Source organism: Acanthopagrus latus, chromosome 10, assembly GCF_904848185.1.
Source record: "Acanthopagrus latus isolate v.2019 chromosome 10, fAcaLat1.1, whole genome shotgun sequence".
Taxonomy (NCBI): domain Eukaryota; kingdom Metazoa; phylum Chordata; class Actinopteri; order Spariformes; family Sparidae; genus Acanthopagrus; species Acanthopagrus latus.
The window spans coordinates 1,135,398-1,152,778 of record NC_051048.1 but is presented as its reverse complement, the minus strand read 5'-3'; the positions used below and the strand labels follow the sequence as shown (position 1 = coordinate 1,152,778).

General features: G+C 47.8%; 3 protein-coding genes across 5 annotated transcripts in view; 2 read left to right on the top strand and 1 right to left on the bottom strand.

Annotated features, from left to right (window-relative positions):
- Nucleotides 1-125: 125 nt before the first annotated feature.
- Nucleotides 126-6,952, bottom strand: LOC119026703 (steroid 17-alpha-hydroxylase/17,20 lyase). 3 transcript variants are annotated; one of them, XM_037111197.1, is made up of 9 exons: nt 5,199-6,952; nt 4,652-4,841; nt 4,103-4,281; nt 3,886-4,024; nt 2,366-2,595; nt 1,819-2,247; nt 1,559-1,728; nt 1,020-1,123; nt 126-934 (listed from the first exon to the last, which is right to left on the bottom strand). In XM_037111197.1, exons 3-9 carry the CDS (start codon nt 4,271-4,273, stop codon nt 669-671), a joined length of 1,509 nt encoding a protein of 502 aa, XP_036967092.1. In that variant the 5' UTR covers nt 4,274-4,281; nt 4,652-4,841; nt 5,199-6,952; the 3' UTR covers nt 126-668. The 3 variants fall into 3 exon arrangements, with proteins under 3 accessions (XP_036967092.1, XP_036967091.1, XP_036967090.1); XM_037111196.1 differs by lacking the exon at nt 5,199-6,952 and having other exon boundaries at nt 1,819-2,034; nt 2,161-2,247; nt 4,114-4,234; nt 4,652-5,037; XM_037111195.1 differs by lacking the exon at nt 5,199-6,952 and having other exon boundaries at nt 4,114-4,234; nt 4,652-5,037.
- A 1,008-nt stretch (nt 6,953-7,960) lies between these two features.
- On the top strand, nt 7,961-11,093 carry LOC119026708 (early growth response protein 4-like). Its single transcript, XM_037111207.1, has 2 exons — nt 7,961-9,038; nt 9,218-11,093. Exons 1-2 carry the CDS (start codon nt 8,912-8,914, stop codon nt 10,408-10,410), a joined length of 1,320 nt encoding a protein of 439 aa, XP_036967102.1. The 5' UTR covers nt 7,961-8,911; the 3' UTR covers nt 10,411-11,093.
- Nucleotides 11,094-12,635: 1,542 nt separating this feature from the next.
- The window catches only part of LOC119026697 (F-box only protein 41-like), a 7,417-nt gene continuing 2,671 nt past the window's right edge, over nt 12,636-17,381 (top strand). The window contains exons 1-8 of the mRNA XM_037111186.1: nt 12,636-12,785; nt 14,420-14,600; nt 14,816-15,352; nt 15,449-15,528; nt 16,447-16,519; nt 16,670-16,879; nt 16,984-17,048; nt 17,146-17,289. Of these exons, the coding sequence (XP_036967081.1) occupies nt 14,442-14,600; nt 14,816-15,352; nt 15,449-15,528; nt 16,447-16,519; nt 16,670-16,879; nt 16,984-17,048; nt 17,146-17,289 (1,268 nt within the window). The 5' untranslated portion in view covers nt 12,636-12,785; nt 14,420-14,441. The remainder of the gene's footprint in view (nt 12,786-14,419; nt 14,601-14,815; nt 15,353-15,448; nt 15,529-16,446; nt 16,520-16,669; nt 16,880-16,983; nt 17,049-17,145; nt 17,290-17,381) is intronic.

Genomic DNA, 17,381 nt, shown 5'->3' with positions numbered 1-17,381 from the left:
TCTCTGTTCATTAAACACACCTGGTGCTCACAATGAAAACACAACACCGTCACCTGAGCAGGAGATTAAACATCATAGACTGATTTTAAAAAATACTCTTCAATATGTTGTTAAAACAATTATAATTCATTTTTTAAATAAGAATGTTTATTGTTAGAAAAGTAGATACCAATTGAGGGGGAAAAAGGAAAATCACATGAAGTTCATCATCTTTTATTCATTTTACACAATAAGCTAGCAAAGCATTAGCATCAAGCCACACAAGCATGAAGTTGGAGCAGTGGAGCCATGGGTTAGCATAGCATTAGCTTTTTGCAATAACCTTTGAAAATTATCTCTGTTTTTCTCTTATCTTTTTAATGCTGAATCCAAACGATCGTATAGAACAAATTTACTACGTATTTTACCTTCACTGAAAGGAAACAAGGCTCCTTATTTGTTTTCATGACCATTTGAAATATTATAGCTACAAAGAACTGTTTTCTTGTTTGGGAAAAGCTGCTATTTAGCACTGCTAGCTAACTCTGCATGTTACAAATATTAATCGTCTTTTTGAACTCAAAATGTAGATTAATCATTTGTTCAATTTTTAAAAGAGGAATTTAATTTTGTAAGATTTTTGCGAAACAATCACAATCTCTCAGCTCTTCATTGAACTTTGCTGTGTTTCATTTGCTGCTGCCCTCCCAGCCCGCCCTCGGAGCGACAATGACCTTATAAGGTAATGGCTGTAAAACCACACCCAGCCGCCCCTGCAGGTTTGGCGGAGCCGCCCTGTCCGGCAGCCTGAAACTCATCCGCTGAAGCAGCGAGGCCAAGAAGAGAAACAGCTCCAGTCTGGCCAACGATTCGCCAACGCACACCCGAGGTCCCGCCCCAAACGGCAGGAAGCAGGATGGTGTGACCCGCCGGCCCTGGTCGTCAAGGAAACGATCTACGAAGACAGGAGAACATGGAAGTGGTGCGTTCAGGTGCTCTGATGAAAGTTAGCCATTTCTCAGAGGGTGGTTGTGTTTTACCTGGGTTGAACAGGTCGGGTTTGTCCCAGTGATGTGGGTCGTGGTGAATCGACCACATGTTGACCAGAACACGAGTCCCACGACCAACAGAGTGACCTCCAACACTGCCAGACAGGATTTGACCATATGTATGAAAATGTGATATGTAAGAATTTTGCAGTAAGTATCAACTTATTTTGTTCAAACCAGAGAAACTTTTCGTTTGGTCTCTTGACATTATAAAAGTGAGGAAAGAAATCGGAGAATGAGACGAAACTTTAAAACATTTGTGTCAGAGTCATGGCAGCTGCAGTCGGGTTTTACCCATCAGTGAATGGCAGAATGAACTCGTTTGATGGTTTTGTTTTGGGTGAGCGCCCCCTAAATGACATAGTTTGTCTTTAACTACCAATAAGTTTATTTTCTAGATTCACTGATTCATTGTTTTGTCTCTAGTTGTTGTTTTATCTGACCGATCGTCCAACAGATGATTCAAACATGATAACAAAACAACTAGTCGATTAGCAAACTAGCTGCAGTTAATAGCTGAATGGTCCTACCTGCTGTCAGTCATGGCGCTGTGCGGGATCAGCACCGGGCTCACCGGTCGGATCCTCATGCCCTCGTTGATGACACAGTCCAGGTACGGCAGGCGGCCGCGGTCAGACACACACACCTGCCGCTCGCTGCCCACCTGCTCGTCCAGCTCCTTCTGCACGCGCTCCTGCACCTGCAGGGGGCGGGGCATATTGACCACCAACACGTCACTGTGGTTGCTTTACAAACGAGAATGAAGAGCAGCTCGGTCACATGACCTCACCTCCGGGTGGTGCAGCAGGTAGGCCAGGATCCACAGCAGCGTGGTGGACGTCGTCTCCACTCCGGCTCCAAAGGCCTCCGCCGCTGTCATCAGGACGTGGTCGTCTGTCATCTTCTCATCCGTCGACCCAGACAACTGCTGACCACGCCCGCTGTCCATCTTGCCCTTGAGCAAGGCATCGAGGAGGTCACGGGGGTCGCCGTCACTCAGCGATGCCTGGATCACAGAAGAGGTACAGATTTGAATGAGGAGCTTCATAAAGTCCAGACTTTTAGATTTTAGATGTGCATGATCACGGGTTTTGTGTCTCTGGAGGAATAAACTCCTCGGCTCCTGCGTTACCTTGTGCTCCTCCAGTTTGTGTGACAGCAGGCGGTCTCTGACGGTAATACACTCCTTCAGTTTACTGAGACACTTGTTCGGAAACACCTGAGGGTAAATCAATCATAGAGATACTTGAGAAAGTGAAGACAGTTTAGAAGTTTGGACATAAATACTGAGGACGTCTTGTCTCGAGGCTCCAGGATGAGGTTCAGGGCGGTTGTACCTTCATCCAGGGGTAAATGTCCACCAGGCCTCCTCTGGTGATCGTCTGCACGATGCCGTCGTTGTAACGCATCACCTCCTGCAGCTCGGCATCTCCGTGGCGATAGGTGGCGCTGAACACCAGCGTGCACACGACGTTGGTGACGGCCCGGGTCACCGCGGGCGACGGGTCGAAGCCACGCCCACCAGCAGACAGCAGTTCGGCACACAGACCGTCCACCGAGGACAGAACTGAGGAGAGAGACTTTATTTAGCTTTAGTCAACTTAATTCATTTGTCTTCATCATTTGTTTAACGTCTTATTATCACTACATCACTTTATTTCTCTTGATTTGTTCTGTTTTACATTTTCATCTATAACTCGGTCACTGAGTCACTGAGGGATCAATAAAGTGAAGAGAAGTGTGATTATAATCATTGTTCAATTGTTTATATTTATTCTATTTTTTATCTTTGTCTGTGTCTTTGTTTCTACACAAACATCCCATAATGCTTTTGTTTTTTAATCCTAGAAACAAACTTAAATCAAAATGTTGCCTCACAATAAATAATCCAGCAGTATTTGTTTGTTTGTTTGTATGTTTGTAAATATTTTGTTTACATGGAAATTAATGATGATTTTATAAATTGCATAATATAATTTTCTATTTTCTATTTGAAAACCAGCTTCAACCTGCTCAGGTAAACACACACACACACACACACACACACACACACACACACACACACACACACACACATTCGTTCAGGTTTTACATCTCTATGAAACAAGAATCCATCAAAACAATTTAAATCTCAGTTTAAAGTGTCTATTAATCATAACTGAATCATTAAAAAAAACTGTTCTTATTAAAGTGAAGTGATCATTAATGATCTGTTGAAGTTGTAGATTTTCCTTTTCTGACTTAATTTACACCTTAAATCTGTGTTCTGTACCTTTAAAGTCTAAATGAGGGGAAACTAAACATTGGTGGATTGCAGGTTAATTATCTGCTTCAAATCTCATTAATATTCTGAAATCAATGTTTCTGTCAGAGATAAAGATCGTGCTGACATCAGAGCTGCAGCTGAGGAACAAACGCTTTTTATTAACGCTAATTAAATAATGCAGTTAAAGAAAGATCGATTAAGATTAATCAGTGTGTTGTGTTCTCCGTAACGACCTCCATTCTATAACTGAAGAGCTCCGATCAATAGGTGAATGTTCCTCTATCAGCTGCTGGGCTCTGTGATGATAAATGTTTGAAATGTTGAGTGTTTTAGTTCGGCGGTTCTGATCCGACAGAGTACAGTACGGCCCGCGTATTTATCTATAGTTGTAGATCAATAACTGTCGATAAGTTCTGTAATCTGTGGCGCAGGAAGGAGTTCATGTGCTGTTTAGTGACGAGACAGAACCAGAACCAGCACCTGTGAGTGTGGCGAGTGTTGGTGAAGAGTCCTGTGCTTTGTTATCTCTCTCTCTATTGATTGATCAGCCAGAGAATGGATCAGTATAATTGATCGATTGCTGATCAGTACCGATGTCCTGCAGCCGGCTGCTTCCCTCTCCGAACAGAGTGAAGGAGTTGTGGACGAGGCGGCGGTGCGACTTCCAGAGAGGAGAGTAGTCAGAGAACGCGATGTCTTTCCCTCCTCTGGTCAGCAGGTCGGTGGTCACCTGCACACAAACACAGTCACTCAAAAACTATTGATTATCAAAGCAGTCACCAATCAATCTAAACGTATTGATCACCATCTGACTCCCACCATGCTCGGCCGCCCGGCGAAGTCCCGCCCCCTCTGCAGCAGGACCTCTCTGGCGTGTTGATGGTCGTTGATGACCAGCGTGTAGTGAGGCCCGAGGAACAGGGCGAACAGAGGCCCGTACCTGAGGCGCAGAACGGGTCAGAACACCTCCAGACTTCATTCATGATGCTGGTATTGTTTTACAGCAGCATTTACATGTTGGACGAACAGGAAGCGGATAAAAAACGACATCAGACAGAAACTAGCAGAATCCTTCTAATTCTTCGTCCTTCACTTCTTTAGAACAAATGTTTCAAACACTGAAAACTTCTTTTGATTATTGAAAAGTTCCTCCAGAAAACAAACAATTCAAAGTATCAGAAGTTCTTCTAAACTTTAACAAGTTCCTCAAAATAAAAGCCAGTCACATCAAGTGGTTCTTCCAAACAGAATCATTGAGCTGATGATCGGATCTCCAGGAGCTTCCCGTCCTCTCTCCTCCTCCTCCAGGACCAGAACCATGAAACCCTGGAGGAGGAGGAGGAGGCTCGGTTCTCACCTGTGGGCCAGCCGGGTGAAGAGGAGGTGAGGAGGGAGGCCTCCACCCAGCCAGGGCAGGCTGCCCAGGACCGGGAGCCGGGGCAGGCAGGGGATGGAGGACCGAGGTCCGGATCCAGGACCGGACCGGGGACTGATCCGGAAGAAGACGAGTGCTGCGACGATGAAGAGGAGGAGAAGGAGGAGGAAGGCTGGAGGGAGAGGAGAGAGGAGGACAGACAGAGAGGAGAGCAGCTGAGAGGACATGGTGCTGATGGAGCGAAGACGGAGGACGAGCCGCCGGGTTTTAAACCCTCACACACCCCCAGACCTTGGAGAGGTCAGAGGTCAGGTGCGTGTGTGTGTGTGTGTGTGTGTGTGTGTGTGTGTGTGTGTGTGTTGTTATTTCTGATGTGTGTGTGTTGTTATTTCTGGTGTGTGTGTGTGTGTTGTTATTTCTGATGTGTGTGTGTGTGTGTGTGTGTGTGTGTGTGTGTGTGTGTGTGTGTGTGTGTGTGTGTGTGTGTGTGTGTGTGTGTGTGTGTGTGTGTGTGTGTGTGTGTCCTCACCCTGACCGCCTGTGTGTTTATCTTGGTTGTCCAGCCTTGATGTTATCAGGCTGCGTGTCACCGGCTGCCATGGCAACCTTAAAGGAGACGGCTGCTGCCATGTTAGTCTAGTCCAGGATCAGAGACGACCCCTTAATGACATCACTATGACATCATCAGGGTCATTCTCTCCCTTCTGTTTAAAGGAGCAGTTCACCGTAGAAGGATAAACTCGGTCCTCGTCTCCTCCGTGTCCACAAAACATTTCTGGACTTTTCATCATTTGAGGAACTTTTCTCTGTTGTCGGGTCTCTTCAGCAGCATCTAGTGGACATCAGAGGATTTTGTGTTTGAATTAACTGCATCATGATCCTCCATGTTTCCAGACGTTGTGATGTTCTGTACTTTTAATCCTGTAGCGTCTGTAGTCGACTGTGTGAAGTCAAACTGCCTCGAGTGACGTCACCTGCGTCGGGCGAGGAGTTTGAATCTGAAACAAAAGTGTTGGTGTTGAGTCAGAAAGAAGTGATCCGGGCAGACATCTGCTACCAGCATCGAGCTGGCTGCAGCCGTGATGCATTGTGGGTAACGTAGGCAGCAGAAGGTTTGGACGGAGAAGACTGTGTGCAATAATTATAAAAAAAAAAAAGAGGATATTTTTGGCTCTGATGCATCAACGAGTCTGACGAGCTGCAGGACTCCTGCAACCAGCTGACCGCCAGTGAGTCAGTCTGAAGACGACACACTGAAGGACACACACACACACTGATGTAGCTGTGTGTGTGTGTGTGTGGTCTCTAACAGGTGGAGGGAACAGGAGGCAGCTGGGCGCCATGGCAACAGCCTCTCTTACCTCGCACGCTCACATACTTCCATCATACTTGCGTCCTGATCGTCCGCTCACTCGCTCATGTGAGGCGGCTCTCGGTCGTCTGATTGGTCACATGGTTATTTCTGTCCGTCGGGGTGCGTCAGCAGCACCTGAACACGGCCACCGAGGATGATGTCCTCAAAATTAACTAAATATTAATATACAACTGTTGCTGCTGAAAGACTAGAAGCTGCAGTTCCTCCACTGGCCACTAGATGATGCTCAACAACACTGGTGTCTTGAAGTTAAGAGGAAAACCTCTCATGTCTCCTGTGTCTTCTTCTTCTACATTTGTTTCTTCTGGTGTGGAGATTTTAAATCAGCTGATCCGTCAGTTTTTAACGACTGAAAACCTTTAACATGATGTTTTTGCTCTGTGGACGGAAGAATATTGATCAGTCGTTCAGATGTGTTTGTTCAGATGGAGCAGAAATAACTGTGGTGACTCTTCTTGTCGCACCATCATCAGGTCAACATGTTAATCCAGTTTATGATCAGCTGCAGCCGTGATGACATTTAACACTCCTAAAGCCTCCACAAGTTAATAAACATAGATGCTGTGACACTGAACACAATCCTTATTCTGTTCATCTTTTTATTCTCCTCAGTGTTCTGGTCATTTTCATCTGTGGTATCAAATATGCTGAATATCTGAGTTAAGAACGACAGTCAGTCGACCCACAGTATGCAGTATGTACATACATGGAAACGTCGTTCGTACATCTAGTCTAGTTTTTCTTGTACTTTTGACACTAAAGGTCGTATTTGTGAGAAAATGTGATTTTTGAGTCCACTTCGTCAAAAACTGACACTATGGGCTGTCGATCGACCTCGTCCTCAACAGAGCATCACTTTCTGACGAGTTTGGAACAAGACTTTGTATTTTCTTACAGATAGGACCTTTAATTTATTTGTCATTTTACAACACAGGGTCGCACAATGAAGTGCAAGTTGTTGTTGCTTTGTGCCACATAAGGAAAGTAGTTTTTATGGTTGAGTGTTGCTGTAGACTCTCTCAGAGGAGACAAGCTGCTCTGTAGTTTGAATCTCCTGCCACGTGGCAGCTCGACTGATGTTTCCATCAGGATACTTTCTGTTGCTCTTGTGTAAAAGTTAACGAGAACACAATTTTTTAGATTTTAGACTTCTTAAGTTTCCATCATAACGTTGACAATTTTCTGTGTTTTCAAAAACTCTGAGAAAAAAGACTTTGAAGGTTCAAAGTTGATTTGTCATTTTACAACATGGGGTCGTACAATTATATGCAAGTTTTAGTCCTTTTATCCTACAAAAGAAAAGATGTATCCTGTATCGGAGTTTAGAAGATGAGTTGAAGCGTATCACAGTCTGAGGAGCGAAGCTGCTGTCAGTCAGGAAGGAGTGAACAGACTGCAGCTGGTGGCTGTTTATTATCTTTGGGGATCTGTCGACTGATATCTGGAGTAAAAGTACTCTGCTTTTTTAATCTATTAATTATATTATGTATTCTACTTCCTCTACCACAAGTTGTTTGTCTGTATTCTTGTTCTCCCACCAAGAGGGAACATTTATTTGACACAATACATCGTGTTGATGACGGGAACACAGTCGTGATTAAAGATTTGATGCCCCAGAAGATTTTCCTAACGCGACCGTGTCATTCTTTAGATTGTGGAAGTTTGATGTAGTCAAACTGCATGTAAAAGCTGGTGTGCCGTTAGTGTATATCGTCACGTTGTGCAATCGAATGAAGCAGAATCTCTTATTATCCATAAGTGTGTCCTTCAGTCCAGCAGCATAGAGGAGTTGATGCACTAAACAGACTGCTACACATGTACAATGAAGATAAACCAGCAGCTTCTATTTCTGCCCTCCTTTTTATATAACATCTCCCGTCTCCATGGCGACAGCAGCTGAACATTGATGTGCAGGATGTCACATGTGGGCCAGTAACATGTAATAATCTCTCTCTCTCTCTCTCTGTGCCTCTGGTCTCTCCTTATGTCTCTCGCCCTCTCTGCAGCACTGCAGCGCTGTCCCTGGTGCTGAAGCTGAGAGTGCGACACAAACACCAGACTCAGCGCCGGTTTCTGCACAGAGACCATCAGATCTGGATCATCTGATCGGCTGATGTGTGTAATTCAGCCATGACAGTCTCGTGTTTCATCCTGCAACAGCGACATTTAATGAAGATGAAACGTCAAATCAAACAGGTGTTAATGCACAATAACATGCAGATTGGATCGTTTTCAGGCCTGATGTGGCTGTTTCAGACAGCTGTTCTCAAATCCAGCCCTCTGACACGGCAGGTTAGCTCTGCTGAAACGTGTTGATATGTGGGTTGTTATGTTTGCCGAATTGTAGATCGGAATGTAAAGATTCAGAAAACACCTCGACTTGTAAGATGTAAGTTAATATGTGCCGAGTGGTGATGAAGAGGAGTAAAGTTGGTGATTTTGTGAATGGGATCTGGAGCGGCACAGATCTCCATCCTGTGTGAACCCGGGCTGGTTGTATAATCTCTCGGTTGCCGCAGTGGAGGAAACCCCGCTCTCCTCTCGGCTCGACGTCGCTCTCCCGCCTGTCCTTTTATGGTATGGGGATACCCGCCGTCACAGCCGGATGCGGCCCATGTTTGGGCTGCTACGAAGCTCGCGGCGGGGGGAATCCCTCGCGCCGGTGCAGACCAATAAGGCCGGGCCGGGAGTTACCTAGGAGACGGAGAGTATAAAACGGGCAGCTCGCGGAGGGAGCCCAGCATCCTCAGCATCCTCAGCAGCACCGAGCGGACTAACGGAGCGCAGCGCGAGCTCACGGATTAATAACGGGATTATAACCTGACAGCGCGAGGGGATTCCCCGAGACACCCGCAACTCTTCACGCAATGCTTCTGGAGCGCGACGACAGCTTCATGTCTGAGTTCGAGGACGCGTGCAGCGCCTGGGTGGACAGTGTGGGCTCGAGCCCCAGCGACGGAGCCGACAGTGACGTAGGATCACCTTTCTGTCAAGGTAAGAGCAGCAGCAGCGGGTCGATGTGGGTTATTGATTCATGTGTGATGTGTGATTACACTGATCATCACGGATAAATTGATCATATGGATTGTGTGAGTGCAGCTGAGGACATTATGCAACAACAATAACACCTCCTCCTCCTCCTCCTCCTCCTCCTCCTCCCTCTCTCTCCTCAGTCTTCTCTCCGGGCACCGACGCCTCTGACTCAGACTTCTTCTCCGACTTCAGTGACTGCTCCTCGGACACGCTCTCTCCCTCCCTCGGCTACACCGGCAGCTTCTTCACCGAGCCGGAGCCGGTCCCTGCCGCCGCCGCGGGGCTCAGCAGCACCGCGGACGCGATCCTCAACATGATCACGGAGATCGTCGGGATCTGCACCGAGATGGAGCAGCAGGGCGACACCGGCTCCCTGCGGGAGTCCAGTCCGGCCCCTGCAGCGCCCTCCCCGGCTGCAGCCTCCTCCTCAGCCCCGCTCTTCGCTCCGGCTGCGGACTCCAGCCTCCTTCCTCCTCTGGCCGCAGCCCAGCAGCCGCCCCCCGCCGCCGGGTGTCCGCCGGTGGTGGTGAAGAGCGAGTTTGTGAGCTCCAGCTGCAGCAGCGGGTGTGGACACTCTTCAGTGGCCGGGAACGATGCTCTGTTCCTGGCCAGCGCCGACTCCCTCCTCCCGCTGTCCGCTCTGGAGCAACAGGTGGATGTGGCGGAATTCATCGACTCTCTGCTGAGCTCCGAGGCCGGCCAGAGCGAGCTGAAGGCCGGCTGTGAGGTGAAGCAGGAGCCGCTGGGGCTGGAGGACTGGCTGAAGAGTCTGGCGGCCCCGGGCACCGGGGGAGACCCCGGCAGCTACGTCATCAGTAGGCCGGTAGTGAAGACGGAGCTCGTGCAGAGCGGGAGCAGCCCTCTCTTCCCCCCCTCCACCCTGGACTCGCACCTGCTCTCCTCCCTCCTGCAGGGCGCGTTCCCGATAGTCAACATCAGCAACGTGCACGCGCCAGCAGCTCCCAAGGCGTCTCGCGGGGGCAGGAGAGCTCCCGCGCGCAGCGGGCCGAAGGTGAAGCCGTTCCCGTGCAGCGTGCAGGGCTGCGAGCGCCGCTTCTCGCGCTCCGACGAGCTCAACAGGCACGTGCGCATCCACACGGGACAGAAGCCCTTCCAGTGCGCCATCTGCGCGCGCAGCTTCAGCCGCAGCGACCACCTGACCACGCACACGCGCACGCACACCGGGGAGAAGCCCTTCTCCTGCGATGTGTGCGGCAAGCGCTTCGCGCGCAGCGACGAGAGGAAGAGGCACGGGCGCGTGCATGTGAAGCAGCAGCTGCGCGCGCAGATGATGGCCGCCTACTCTCTGGCCCTGAACGCGCCCGGCGTGTGAGCGGCGGCGCTGATTGGCCGCTGAGGCTGCTGTGGAGATCAGTTGAAGTTCAGGATTTGAACCGTTAACCGGAAACGTCGGAGAGACGTTTCATGTGACGTCACACTGAAGGTGTTTAGAGTGGACTTTAAAGTCCCGCCGTGGCTCCTCTCAGGGCGCATGCGCAGCGACGGTGCGGTGGGAGCTGAGGAAGAGGAGGCGGAGATGAAGAGCAGCCGCTCTGGACTCTGATTGGCTGTCTGCGGTCACGTGAGCAGCTGTGGACTTTAAAGGAGCAGTCCGTCAAACTGAAGGATGTAAAATAATGTTTCAGACTTTCTGCATGAGGACGTGACAGTGACGAACGTGCGTGGTGACGTCAGAATGTCGTGCTTCTGTTGACTCAGATCTTTTTATGTGAATTTCCATGTTTGTATCATATCTCTATTTTTCTATGCTCGGCCTTGTTTCTATCAGAGTGTGTATATTTGTAGAGGAGCCACATTTCTACGGCTCGGCGATGTGCAATGATGTCAATTTTCTATGACCGGCACACAGATGCATTGTGGGATATGTGTCCTGGTGTCTGCAGTGTACAGATGAACACAGCAGCTCGGTGTGAGCTGACTCTGAGTAGCACACATGGCTGTGCACGTTAATGTTCCGTCGTTGTGCATGGATCAATAAACAAACAAACAAACAAACAACATGGAGTCTCTGTCCCTCAGCTTCTTCCCCTCCATCATCACCGAGCATCACCTGCTCCTCTCATCAACAGGCTGCTGTTGCCGGGCAACAAGTGGACCCGTGAGTTTGTTCAAGGTCGTGTTGCCATGGTAACAGCAGCTTCACTCTCGCATCACTTCAGTCTGATGATCTCTTCATCATCAGCAAGGGCCTGACAGGAAATGTAATCAAGTACACAATACAAACCTACATGTGACTGATTATCAGATTATTACTGTGGCTCTGATGCAGCGTGTAATCTGTAAAGTAACTAGTAACTAAAGAGTATATTATATATATAACATAATATAATATATAACAATATTTGTCTCCAACATAGCGGAGTCAAACTATAGAGTAACCGAAAGTGGAAATACTCAAGTTAAGTACAAGTTGGTTGATACTATATGTAATTAAATGAACTTAACATTCCATCACTGTTTTAAAAACTAAACATCTGGTGTTAAATATCACTCTGGTCAGAGTTCAAGTCTCCCACATGAAGAGTACTCGAGTAGAAGTCTTAAAGTATCTGATATAAAATGAACTTAAGTACCAATCAATAAGTAAAAGTGAATGATATGTAAATTGGTTAATTAATAAGATGTGCTGCTGTGGCTCTGATGCAGCATGTAATCTATTACCTGTACCTGCAGGAATCAGACGCATGCAGTGGAAATAAAAAACAATATGGACAGGAAGTATAAAGTAATGGAAAATGGACATACTGAAGTAAAATAAGGCAGTAGTACAGTACTTGGGTAAACGTATTCAGTTACATTTCATCACTGCACAGGAACACACGCCTGTCAAACTCTCCACAGGCTGCTGGCGCCCTCAGGTGGTCACGAGGCAGCGCTACACCTGTGTGACAAGCTTCCACCTGATGACGTGATGAAATGTAAATAAGTACTGTTAACATTCAAAGTATTTGTACTCTACTCTGAGTACTGAGTATTTCTAATTACACTTCTACTCCAGAGGCAAATATTATACTTTCAATTCTACAACAGCTTTAGTTCCTAGTATAAATTTTACTCGCTGCTCTGTATTTAAGCACAATATCAGATAATTTAATACTTTTACTGGAGCACTATTCATACAGTTTACTTTCATTCTGACCAAAGTAATAATTGAACACCATATCTTTATACTTTTACTTGAGTATGACTTTGGGTACTTTTTGCAGCACTACATGTACTTTGAAGTATTTGTACTTTTACTGTAGAGTCAGATATTGTTACTACTTTTTACTGCACTACACCTGTGTGGCAGCTGTACTCGTTACTCTCCAGGTTACAGTACATGTGTGGTAAACAGTAATTTTTCATGTGTTGTGTGTTTATTATGTTTAACTCCTGGCCCCGCCCCCGCTCACCTGCCCCGCCCCCTTCATCTGCCTCAACATCAGGACTGACACGTCACGCGGCGTTTACGTCAGCAAGGGCAGCAGCACGCGGCGGCGGCGGCTTGACAGCGAGGGGAGGGGCCGCGCGGACACACACACACACACACACACACACACAGAGGAGGCGCCGCTGCTCCCGCACGAGACCGTCGGTACCGGATCGATCCGCCGCACGAGGACGGAACGAATATGTGAGCGGGAGGCGGGAAACCATGGCAACGGATCTGATTACGAGCTGAGTGACAGATGAACGTTTGAACAGGTAGGAGTTAAATTACCGGACAGACTGAAGGTGTTTACAGCACCGACAGCATGAACACACCGGGTTCTTCTGGACCAGAACTCCCTCGGCTTCAGTGTTTTCATCCTAAATGTGGTTTTGTTCTGACCCAGATGTTCCGGGTTTCAAACTAGCTTGATTCAGTTGATGAATTCACGGAGGTTGGTTTGATGTTGATCTGCTGTCTGAATCACTGCACTGTGAAAACCGTTTCACTGAAGAGTTACAATACAAATACAGATCATCTTTATTAAACTGTTGGAGGCTTAAAATGATTTAAGACAAATTAATTAACACAGAGAGCTGTTAAAATGCAATGCAACCCTTTTATCTGTCTTCAGGTGTGAAGGTGATTAAACTAAATCACCTAAATATTCTAACTAACCAAACAACAAATCCTCCATTTTAAACAGTTTACCAATCTGACTCGCATGCTAACTCAATTTAGTGCAATTTGACTGGAACCAGGAGCAAACTAGCAACATGTTAGCATGGCTCCACCCACCATCTTTTTTTTTAGATTTTGATACTGAAATGTTTTAAATTTAGTTCAGTTTAGGCACACTTATTGACTTATTAGCTTACGGTTTAGTAGTTTGGGTTAAACTCAGTAGTTCCTTAAGGTTAGAGGACATTCATTACTACGGTTACGATAAAAATGACAATACTAACACACTGTATGCATGTACTGTTTCATGTTCACTGTCATAGTTTAGCATGTTAGCATGCTAATATTTGGTAATGAGCACTTATTAGAAACTAGCACTGAGGCTTCTGAGCATTTAATTCATTATGACCTGATGGTAGTTCATCAGATGTGAGAACCATCTCATCGCTTTTGAGATATCTCAGACGCCTTTTTACATTTGTAGTTCAGAACTCCATTTAAAAAAATGTCGATTTAGCGTTCTGAGTGTTGAAAGAGGTCAACACAGATGGAGAGACGGAGGTAGAGAGAGGTGGAGTCCACGCCACGGACGTTTCTTTCTTCCTGCTCATCCATCCATACATGGAGTTGACCAGAGGACACACACACACACACACACACACACACACACACACACACACACACACACACACACACTGCACACTGCACACGCCCAGTGCATCATCAGCAAGTGTGTGTTTTCATATTTATCCTGTGTCAGACACACACACACACACACACACACACACACACACACACACACAGTCAGTGGGGTGGAAGATGCATGCTTCACTTAGCAATTAGCCTCATCGACACACACACACACACGTCCTACTAATGTCAAATCCTACAGGCATGTGTGTGTGTGTGTGTGTGATATTTAAACAGGACAGGCTCATCGGTGAGGCGTGACTCACACACACACACATTTTGTCGAAGCTTTGCTGTTTTTTAATCTACAGATTTCAGTCTCATTAAATCTTTATCTCAACAAAATCAATTATGCAGCACACACACACACACACTGACCCAGTTTTTACTTTGGTTTACTTCTTCTTGAGTGTGTGTGTGTGTGTGTGTGTGTGTGTGTGTGTGTGTGTGTGTGTGTGTGTGTGTGTCGCCGTCCTCCCGTCTCCTCCTGCTGCAGTGTTTCTATTGTTTCGTCAGCTGCTCCTGTTTCATCTTCCAGGTCTGCAGCTCCCCGGTGAACCATGTCTTCCATCTCTTCCTCCTCCTCCTCCTCGTCTTCCTCAGAGCTGCCCTACTTCTGTCCTCGCTGTGGTGACGAGTTCCGCTTCTCGTCTGTACCTGAGCTCCGGGCTCACCTGGTCAACCGACACACCTACGAGACCTTGCTGGTGCTGTCGCAGGTAATTCATACAGTGCTGCTGCTAAATGTTGTTTTTTGTTCCACCGACAGCACAAAGTACTGTAAATATTGGAGATATTCAGTTTACTGTCATCAAATATTCATGTCTGCGAAGCTGGAACCAGAGAAAGGGTTAGAATATTTGCAGATTAACCCTCAGTTCTTTGTAATTATGTGATTTTGTTCTGAATGGAGAGAATTAATCCTTCATTTCAGGCTCGAGTCAGGAGCTCCAGACCCGGTGCTCTCCTCCCACTCCCGGGTCAGGCTGTGTCCCAGAGGCCGAGCTGTTCTCTGGGCGTGGAGGCCCACAGCCTCGCCCTGCCGCTGGCCTGTCTGGATCTGGCCTCGTCGTCTGCCTCCGTCCAGCTCCTCAGGAACATGTTCGGCCCATCGGATCTCGCTCTGCCCTCTTCTGTGGGACATCCAGAGGAGCCCTCTACAGCTCTGGCCCTCCCCGGCTCTCTGGAGCCTTTTCCTGGGAGGACACTTGGCGAGGTGGGGGTCCGGCTGGGCCTGGAGTTCGGGCTGTCGGTGGGGATCGGGCTGGAGGAGAGGCTCGGCCTGGGGCTGGATCGTAAACTTGCCCGGACGTTCGCTGAGGTGGAGGAGAGGGTGAACCGCCGCATGGGTCGACTGAAGGTGGAGCTACAGAGGAGGGAGGCGGAGCTACAGCTGGAGAGGCGGGACATGGAGCGACTGAGGGGCGAGAAGCAGGAAGTGGAGGACAGGGCAGCGTACCTGTCCAGACAGGTGGGTGGAACTGCGACGCTGGACGGACAGAAGATTTAAATCCAGTCTTTGATCAGATGATCTGAAGAGTCCGTCGTGTTTGTGTTCATCCTTCAGGTCTCTGCTGCCATGGAGATGATGCAGCGACTAAAGACGGATCTGGAGGGAAAAGAGACGGAGCTGAGCGAGCGGCAGCAGTCAGTATCTGTCCGTCTGTCTGTCTGTCTCTGTGAAGCTGCAGCGCTTCCCTTTGAGCTTTTAACGTTATCATGATAAGCAGACTCTCTGAGCCGGGGGACTAGAATGAGAGATCATCAACGTCATTTGCATAAAAGAATCTCAGATTCACAATGTGATGCAACATATTAAGAGTCAGCGTGACTCACACTTCCTGGAGACATTGTATCCTTTAATAAATGTCTGTGAGTGCACTTAGAAATCACACAGAAAAGATGTTCCTTAAACCTGCAGAACTCCATGAAGTATCTTCATGATTTAACTTTCCTTCAGTCTCACAGTGATCCAGTGACAGATGTCTGAACATCCACGAGCACACGGCTAACAGGAGATGCTAACGGCTAATTCGGCACAGTTTTCATGGCAACACTGTACATGTAGCTCTTAAATTTAGAGAAAGATTTTCCTCCAAATATAAGTCAGATGCAGAAAATATCAGGTTTGACTGAATCTTTGTATTATGGAGGTAAAATATCTTTTATTATATTTTATTCAGCCTGAATCGTCAGTGAGCTCGAGAGAAACAACACGATGCAGCAACAGAGGAGACGTCATGTTCAGTCTGCATCACTGCACACGCACACACACACACACACACACACACACACACACACCCTCAGGCCTGCTGAGCTTCACTGTCATCTTCTATTTATCACCACAGCTGTGTGTGTGTGTGTGTGTGTGTGTGTGTGTGTGTGTGTGTGTGTGTGTCCATGTATCTACACAGCGTTCACGTTTCCTGTCTGTGTGTATTTATGACATTTAGAGACAATTATTCTGCATCTACTGAGACCGAACTAAACATCCAAGCCTGTGTGTGTGTGTGTGTGTGTGTGTGTGCGTGTGCGTGTGTGTGTGCGTGTGTGTGTGTTCTGCAGGGAGATGGTCGACATCGAGAGTTTTCTGAGGGAAACGGCTCAGAAAGAGGCCGAAGCAAAGTCCAGACTGCAGGTGAGCTTCTGTTGCATCCTCTGTTCAGGGACCGGTTCTGGAGAACCTCCCAGATGTTGTGAACAACGTGTGGTGTTGAGCTGAGGACCGAATTGTTCCTCATGTCCAGGTTCTGTTGGTTCAGCGCTGACGGAGCGTGTTTGTGTTCAGGTGTTCATCGAGACGCTGTTGGAGCGAGCCGACCGAGCAGAGAGACAGCTGCTGCTGCTCAGCTCGCACACACACACACACCACAGGTACACACACACACACCCGTACGCTGACCCGTACACACCTGCACCTGGACGAGGAGGACGCAGTCTGGACGGCAGCACCGATGACATCATCGCAAACAAGCTGCAGGGAGCCATCGGTAACCGGGTGAGAGAACGTCAGATATATGTCTATAATCTGAACCATCTGATCGACCTCTAACATCTGCTGTCCTCCTCCTCCTCCTCCTCCTCCTCCTCCTCCTCCTCCAGAGGAGTAACAGTGTGTCCGGCTCCTACAGACTGGGAGAGCAGCTGTACAGCCAGCATCACTACAGGTACCTGAACGCATCACCAACATCACGACCTCTAACATGTCATCAGTTCAGACTACAGAGACCACAGATGTGTTTGTTTCCTCTCTGTGTGTGTCAGCGGTCTGACGGGTCACATGAGGACCTTGTCTCTGGGCTCAGGAGGTTGGGACAGTGAGACCGGGTCGGTCCACCTCCAGTACTACCCTCCATGTTGGACTGGACGGGAGCGAGGAGGAGGAGACGAGAGGAGAGATGGAGCGTGGTACGTTGACCCGTGTGTTGGATGATTCGGTCAGCGATGTTGTTTTACATCGTCGCCTCTTCTTCTTCTTCTTCTTCTTCTCGTGTGTTTCA